Source organism: Acipenser ruthenus, unplaced genomic scaffold, assembly GCF_902713425.1.
Source record: "Acipenser ruthenus unplaced genomic scaffold, fAciRut3.2 maternal haplotype, whole genome shotgun sequence".
NCBI lineage: Eukaryota > Metazoa > Chordata > Actinopteri > Acipenseriformes > Acipenseridae > Acipenser > Acipenser ruthenus.
The window spans coordinates 1-8,467 of NW_026707593.1; the positions used below are offsets into that span (position 1 = coordinate 1).

Consider the following 8,467-nt stretch of genomic DNA (forward strand, 5'->3'; position numbering starts at 1 on the left):
CCCATGTTCTCCTCTTCAAGTGTTTTATACAGGAAAACTCTCCGGCTCACCTCCGAGCAGCTGGTGAGTTTCCATCACAACCAGCTATGAGTGGTGCAAGTCGTTTTTTGATGTTGACTTTTGGGGATGATCACTCTGCTTCAGTAAAAAAAAAGAAAAACAGGCTTTCATATTGGCGAGTGAGCACTGAACAATGATGGAATTCAGCATTGAACCGCAGTGTCAAGCTTTGGAATATGCCACCACCCCAATGTTTATTTTCACACATGCTGTATACACTCCCTTTAGAAAAGTATATTTCCACAGCAGAAAGCTTGTAAATGGTCCTTCTGAAATGATGTAAATGTAAATCGTATTCAAAAAAATAGAGATCACATAACAGGTTATTGTTCAGATTAGTTACCATAATACTGGTTGAGGGGTTTGGTACTTTGACATACAGTACCATTTAGGCCTTTTTCTTACAGACAAAATAATTTTAATTTAAGTTCCTTGGTAGAATTCTAGACAAGTGGAATTTAGAATATTCAGATCAAGGATGTTTGAAGGGGGCATATAGAACTAATAAAGCCTTTATTAATTAACAGGGAAGCCTCCAGCTGAAGAATGGCCCCAACGACGTGGTGTTCAGTGTTACAACACAGTACCAGGGCACATGTCGCTGCGAAGGAACCATCTACCTGTGGAACTGGGATGATAAAATTGTCATCTCGGATATTGATGGAACCATTACCAGGTATGTACTCATTGAACGTTTGTGACTTCAGTATATGAATTTCAGTTCAAATAATAACAAAGCTTTTTCATCACATGTTGCCAGAAAACAACCCATACAAGTAACTATGTGAAGCATTTTTTTTTTTTAAATAGGATTTGTGGTGCTGTGTAACTGTGCAGCGCTCTTTACCAAACCGTAAATGTGACAATGTATGAAGAAGAAAATAAGTTAATTCCAAGACCATGGAGATAGAAAACAATGCCTTTTTTCTAAATTCCATACCAACCCTAGGAACTGAAAAACCTTAGAAGTCTGAGATCTAAGATTATAAGTACTATTAGAAATGTGGGAAATGTACAAGTAAACATGCTAGTAATTGATCCTGCTCAAATATCTGCTTATAATTATACATGATGTACCTTTTGATATGTTATTTTTGTTTTTCATAAACATATAATATATATTTGTTTGATGTTAACCTTTCATTTCATGACTTTATATGGTTCAGTGACTCTTCCCTTTCCATACCTCAGGTCTGACACACTGGGTCACATACTGCCTACCCTTGGCAAGGACTGGACTCATCAGGGCATTGCCCGGCTTTATCACAAAGTTAGCCAGTAAGTTTACATAGTACAACAATATTTGATTTGACACCTCAAAGCGATCTGCATATTTAACACACAACACAGGCTTATAAACATGTTTTGCTTTGTTTTCTCTATAATCTAATCTAATCTAATATAATATAATGCATTTAGTCTTTTTTTTTTTTTTTTCAAGAAATGGCTACAAGTTCCTGTACTGTTCAGCCCGTGCTATTGGAATGGCAGACATGACAAGAGGGTACCTGCACTGGGTTAATGAAAGGGGAACTATGCTACCTCAGGGGCCTGTACTGCTGAGCCCAAGCAGCTTGTTCTCAGCACTGCACAGGTATGCATTTGTCATTTAATTATAATGTAACCCTCTTAAAAGAGTGCATTGATTATCTCCCGTGGGAATGGCAGGCTGACAAACAGGTGATTGAGACTTTGTAAGCAACCCCTGAGGACCAAAGAGGGTCATAGAGATTCAAAATCCTGTTTTACAAATGCTGAATCTGGTGAAACTCAAGCAATGGGGTAATTTTAAAGGCAGCCACCTTGGCCACTATGTAATTTCTCAGCAGAGGTGCTTAATTTCAGCTTTTCAGTCTCATATGAATGCTTAATATTCTGTTGATGTGCCACAGGAATGCTCACTTATCCAACTTTGTTGAACAACATATCTTTAGAAGTGAACATGCTTGAAGAGATTAAAACTAGTGAAATAAATGGATAGAGCTTAAGCTTAATAATGCATTGTCTTGTGAAAGCCAGCTTTTGGTGTTCATGAGAGTAAAGAGATACAAAATGCACACTGCAAGTAAATAAAGCAGATTCAGGGTATTGTCAGGATATATGCCGGTATTAAAATGGGAAGCCTCATTCTTAGAGATGGACAGTCAAAGAACTCACTAAGAGTTACTGTTACAACTGATTAACACCAGCTTTAAGGGTCACCAGCAAATACAAGATTCATCTTTCAAAATATAGTTTTTTTCACATTTGCGTTACCCTAAATTGGAATAAGATACAATATCTTCAATTACAGAAGCACAATGATCTTTCCTTTTAAAATGACATTGTGCTTTTTGAGTTTACTGAAATGTTTCACACGACAGCTTTCTTATGAAAAGATGGTTTAGGGCAGCAGTGTGGAGTAGTGGTTAGGGCTCTGGACTCTTGACCGGAGGGTTGTGGGTTCAATCCCTGGTAGGGGACAATGCTGCTGTACCCTTGAGCAAGGTACTTTACCTAGATTGCTCCAGTAAAAACCCAACTGTATAAATGGGTAATTGTATGTAAAAATAATGTGATATCTTGTAACAATTGTAAGTCGCCCTGGATAAGGGCATCTGCTAAGAAATAAATAATAATAAATAATAATAATGGTTTAGACTGATTGTGCTCCATTATATATAACATTGAAAGATGAAAATTGGGATTCTGGATGTCTTAGGCAAGGGAAAGGCAGGTGAGATTACATCAGGCTCCATGAATTGAGAGTAGATCATTTGCATAATGAAATAGAGGTCATTCCAGCTCAAGTGGACCGCATTCTGGGGAGGTGTCCTTTATCTGTGGTAATGATACATACCGGGAAAAAAGGTGTCCCGTTTGAATACAAATGAAGAGCTGTGCCTTTCATGCCCCACATTGTGAGGGTGGCGAAACAGAGGGTGACTTAGACAATTAAAAGCTTGTTTCAAAAGCTTTCCAAAAAAATTATAATAAAAAAAGTTTGACATAAGTGATCCGTGGAATGAGCCATAGAGATTGGTCAGTATTGTGGGAGGGATAGACTAAGCATGAATGTAAGTGCTCACATACAGGACTGTAGCAAAAGAGCTAAGCAAGCATGTCCTTAAAATGTTTAAAAGTAAATTTGTATGGTCATTTTTGCAGTTCACCTGCTTTTTCCATGCATGTACAATGCATTTGCTGTTCTTTACCATGGTTGACATCAGTTTTATGTGCTCTACATTGTTAACCACTGTAAATTATTTTATAAAGGACAGCTTGACTTTGTCATATCAATCAAACATGTAGCTTTTTTGAAGTCTGTATTTCGATTAATGTACACTGTTAACGACGCAGAATGCCTTTGAAACATGTAATCTAGGGTAAGGATGTAAGCTACTTCAATCACCCTATCCTCCAGTCCTACAGGTCTGTATTTGCGCTGCTATTGCCTAAGTAAATCGTGTGTGTTCCTTTGTTTCAAACATGGGGTGAATCTTTTAGACTATTCAGATAAAGTGTTGCAGTTTAGTGAATGATGTGTTGAAATAAAACTCTGTCATCCTCATGGTCCCAGTGAGGAGTGATTGTTATCGATAGAAAGATAAACCTGGTTAGGTTCTAAATAAAATCAATTACTTTTGTCTTATTTCCTGCAAGTTTATCTCAGGAGACGTAGACATGTGAAAACAAGGAAAGGTGACTTTATAGTATGCTTTTAGTTCAGATGTCTTTTGGTGTGATTTATATCTCTTCACTTTTTGTATTGCATTCATTTTCTGTTCAGTTGCTTATAAGAAAAAGTAGACCCTCCTGCTGTATGTGTGACATAGCTGGACGTATTAACACCATGGGGCTTATTTGTCAGTCGCCCTGTACTGAACGCCTATCTTTGTGATTATACAACCGGCCTTATCTTGCTGCTTTATTCAGCATTCTCATTACTGTGGATTCTAATGTGCCCCCAGTGAATCGCATATTAGAATAGTCATTACCTCATACTTAAGCTTTTTGTGGCTGTTGTTTTACCTTGTTTTACCAGTTTCTCTTTATTTTTCAGGGAAGTGATAGAAAAGAAACCAGAGAAGTTTAAGATTCAGTGTCTGACAGACATAAAAAATCTCTTTCATCCAAACATTGAGCCTTTCTATGCTGCTTTTGGAAACAGACCTACAGTAAGTAACAGTTCCCTTTATCAAGAAAATGTAATCATTGCTGAATTACAATCCGCTGTCAACATTTGTCACAGAATAATAGTTGATTCCTAACATTGTATACTAACGTCTAAAAGGGGATACTAACTTTTAGTATTTTCAGCCCATTCCAATCCAGGCCCTTGTTCCAATCAGACCTAATTGGACCCCTAGATTCAATTAAATAAAGACCTGGTTGGTATACTGCTCTGGACTGCTCCTTTCAGAAATGTAGGACATGGTTGGAACAAGGCCTGGAGAGGACTGAGGAGCCAAAAGTCTGACTTTCATCAACACTGAGTTTGTATTGGAAAGGACAAGATATATGACTTGAGAACTTATTTTAATAACACATTCCTTGTATATTAAAATAAAATGCCTCAAATTAAAATGGCAATTCAGTATTATTGTTATCACAAACTGCCGCAGCAGACAGCCTGTATGAAACTGTAACATTTATCGCTCTGTGTCATTCAATTTTGTATTTACTGACGTTTATCTTCTTTTTTTTTTTAGGATGTGCATTCATATAAGGAAGTAGGAGTTGCTTTGAACAGAATCTTTACAGTTAACCCAAAAGGAGAACTGATACAAGAACATGCAAAGACTAACATATCCTCGTAAGTGATTGCTTCCGTGGTTTACGGTATTGCTCTTAAATCTCTTCTTTAGTTTTTCATTGCAGTCAAAATAGTTTCCCCTTACCTGGGTTGAATATTTGCAGTGACAGGTCTATACCAGAGATGTTTCTTGAGAACCACTGTAACTTGGTTAGGACATTATTTTGCATGCTATTGTCAGGATTTGGGAATAAAGGTGGTGTCTGTCTGGTCGTATTACACTGCCGTGATGATCTCATTTTTCATGCTTTTGCTCTCTAATTTTGTATAAGTGATGTTTTGCCCAACATCCCCATTTTTATGACATCATGCTTTAGTCTTATAGTTAATTTATTTTACAACTCTCCTGAAAACTGTCGATTTCGTTAAAGAAACCTTTGATATTTTCAGTGAAGGGGTAAACAGCCATTGTAGGGATTATTTCACTGATGCAACAATAACCCAGATACCGGTACAGCACCATCTTACACTGGTGTATTTTGTTTGCAGTTACGTGAGACTTGGTGAAATCGTGGATCATGTGTTTCCACTGCTGACACGAGGAGATTCCTCAGACTTCCCCTGTTCTGACACCTACAGTCAGTTCACCTACTGGAGAGAGCTACTGCCGTCTGTGGAAAACCCTGGTGTCCGTGTAGAATCCAGTTAAACGTTAGAACCAGATGTTGAATGATTGCTTCTGTAACGGGCAGTGTTGTGTAATACACTACCGTTATGGATTCCGTCCCCTGTCGGTGAGATGAGATGAGGTTAAACTCTCTTTGCATTGTGGTTAAGACGCTTGCTTGCGGTGTGTGATGTTCGAGGTTTGCCCCCAGCTACCACCCTGTTATACTTCAAAAGTTTATTTATTTATTTTATACCTAAATAACATTTGTGCATTTTAAACCTACTTTATGTGCATACTAAGTTTAATTAATCAAAATAGTCTTTTTTTGCTACTCTTTTCATTTGTTTTTAACATTTTTTTTTATAGCTCAGAATTTTTTTTTTCTTTAATGCTGATGTTATATGTTTTTAAAAGGGGATAGGCACATATCAGCAAAGCAAAGTCACCTTTGCTTAATACTGAAGCTTTTAATCTTCATTACAGCTTGTAAAAAATAATTCAATAATGAAGAAAGGTTGTTACCCTTACAGCCAAATAAAGCTACACCCTGGTGAGAACCCTTTTATCATGAGACTAAATCATTACAGTGTGCTACTTCTCTTTGTTTCTAAGAAAATAAGAACAACATCCCAGCACAGCAGATTAAATACATCCGTGAATGTATCACTAGCTTCTTCAGGGCAGAATATGGGGACATTGAATTCCCCTGTGGATTGTAATTTGAACAACAACATGCAAATATGTGACCACCATTATTCCACAAGCTCTTTTCATCTTGGTACGTTTTAAAGCTTCAGTAACTCTGCATGCCGATAGCCATGTGCACTCAGCCTTGACTGAACTGAAAAATAAATAGGCACTGTAAAGGTTGATATGAAGTGACAAGCTAGGTAACCCAGGCAACAGATGAACTAGAAGTTTACACCACATGACTTGTTGATCAAAACTTTGCAAAGGATTTTCTGCTTTGAATAATTGCATGTTTTGTTAACATTTTAGACCACAGATCAACTATTTGAGTTGGCATTGTTTCAATACAGGCACTGTATGCCTGACAAGCTATCTTTCGGTTTAGTTTTGTGAAGTAACAAAGCTAAACTGATAAATAATCTCCTTTCCTACATCTGTCTCTTTCCTACATCCACACAATATTCAAATATTAACATCTATGGATCTGAGTTTATAGTAGATATCATCCCACTATACACAAAATGGGTTTCAGTGATTTTAACTAATTACAATAATACATTATGTATGGCAACCAATTACAGTGATGTATATGGTCATATAATGTGGTGTATAAACCAAGTCTCTGTTGGCATTTACAGTAAGGTCTGAAACGTCACCTTCTGAGGTTTTTTTTTTTTTTTTTTTTTTTTTCCCCAAAACCATAAATTATACTAAATGTAAAGTGTGATCAGGTTGTGGTGTAAACCTCTATTCATATAGATTCTTAAATCTGTGAAAGCGTTCCTAGAATGTTACTGTACGATGCTTCAGGATGATAAGATAAAAAAGGGAGGTTTACTTGAGATGTGTTAATGATAAAGTTACTGTATGTAGACATGCAGTTAATCAAAGGTATAGTTACTTTGTGTAAATAATATGTTAAAGTCTAGTGTTATTTTGAGAACCTGCTACAAATGTATAGAAACATAAATAAACTCAATTATCCTTAATCTCAATATATTGTCTGAATAATGGCTGGGAGTAGCTAGAATGCAAAATGCCTATTCTTTCTGTGAAAGATACAGTGTTATGATCTGCTTTTTACTGCTGCTTATGGTTGTCATTAAATGACATCTTTATTTTTTTTTTTTACTTATGTATGTATATAACAGAATCCAATTGTAATGAATGTGTGCAGTGTAATGTCATTTATATATGGCTGTCATTGTAATAAATGCTCAGAATATTCAAACTCTGTGGTTTGTTTTGTTTTGTCCACTGCAGGCCAAAGGTGTGTGTGTGTGTGTGTGTGTGTGTGTGTGTGTGTGTGTGTGTGTGTGTGTGTGTGTGTGTGTGTGTGTGTGTGTGTGTGTGTGAGTGTGTGTGTGAGTGTGTGTGTGTGTGTGTGTGTGTGTGTGTGGGTGGGTGGGTGGGTGGGTGGGTGGGTGGGTGGGTGTGTGTTTTTTTATGTATATGTAAGTGTATCTGTGCTAACAGAAATCCAGGCACATTCACTGTTTTTCTTTTTTTTTTAACCAAAGAAATATCAGCCTACAGCAGGAGAAGCTAAACAACAGCAGTGTTTGAGATATTTTCAATATTATTTGAAGTATCAATAAAGACATGGCTAGATTTTTTGGGGGTGGGGGGGGTTACTATCCTTGGCATTTTGGGATTGTTCTTTTTAAAAAGCTAGAGGTGAAATAGCAGTACTGTTTTTTATCTGTACACATGGTCTAACTGAAGCTCTTCAACAGTCCACTAACTGTCATTACGTTGCTAACAAATTCTTCTTTTATCTGTTTTGATTGATCTCTACAGTAAGTTGCTTCATCCAGTTCCAGACACTGGTATACACGTGGCTTTTGTTCCTGTAAGAACAAGAACAGCTTTAGCACAGAGTACAATAGCTGTTAGTACTGTTACTAAAGGTCAGTGATAGATGCGGTACCCTGCACTACTGAAAAGCAATTACTGTTTCTGGTAGATTTATTACCAGGTACACTGGTTAAATGTCATTTCTGGTTCAAATTTCAAATCTGGAAGTGCAATTCCGTAAAAGAGGGCAGTATCTGGCCATCATGTAAATACTATAATAGATATGGTTTCTTGGTGTTCTTCTATGGGTGCTGAGCTTCAGACCTACTTGATTATCCAGTATATGTTTAAATTCTCCAAAGTTTCAGACGTTTTGACTGCCAATACTGTCTACTGCTTTAGACTGTTAAGAATGGCATCTGTGTGCTCTGTGATAGCTCCGAAAACTAACATAAATGTGATTTACTGTAACATGACTACTTTTAGAGGTATGTAAATAATTATTTACTGAAGCA

The 8,467-nt window shown here is 36.9% G+C and overlaps 1 protein-coding gene across 1 annotated transcript; it reads left to right on the forward strand.

Annotated features, from left to right (window-relative positions):
- The first annotated feature begins 3 nt into the window (after positions 1–3).
- Positions 4–7,386, forward strand: LOC131727803 (phosphatidate phosphatase LPIN1-like). Its single transcript, XM_059019080.1, has 7 exons — positions 4–63; positions 588–736; positions 1,252–1,338; positions 1,502–1,654; positions 4,103–4,217; positions 4,752–4,855; positions 5,345–7,386. The coding sequence occupies exons 1-7, from the start codon at positions 4–6 to the stop codon at positions 5,502–5,504; spliced, it is 828 nt and encodes a 275-aa protein (XP_058875063.1). The 3' UTR covers positions 5,505–7,386.
- The last annotated feature ends 1,081 nt before the right edge of the window (positions 7,387–8,467 follow it).

Bases quoted from the DNA above. Each gene is read 5' to 3' on its own strand.
- LOC131727803 (XM_059019080.1), top strand. From the start codon at position 4: ATGTTCTCCTCTTCAAGTGTTTTATACAGGAAAACTCTCCGGCTCACC. The intron at 1,655-4,102 runs GTATGCATTTGT...TTTATTTTTCAG, and splicing joins TTGTTCTCAGCACTGCACAG to GGAAGTGATAGAAAAGAAAC. The intron at 4,218-4,751 runs GTAAGTAACAGT...TTTTTTTTTTAG, and splicing joins CTTTTGGAAACAGACCTACA to GATGTGCATTCATATAAGGA.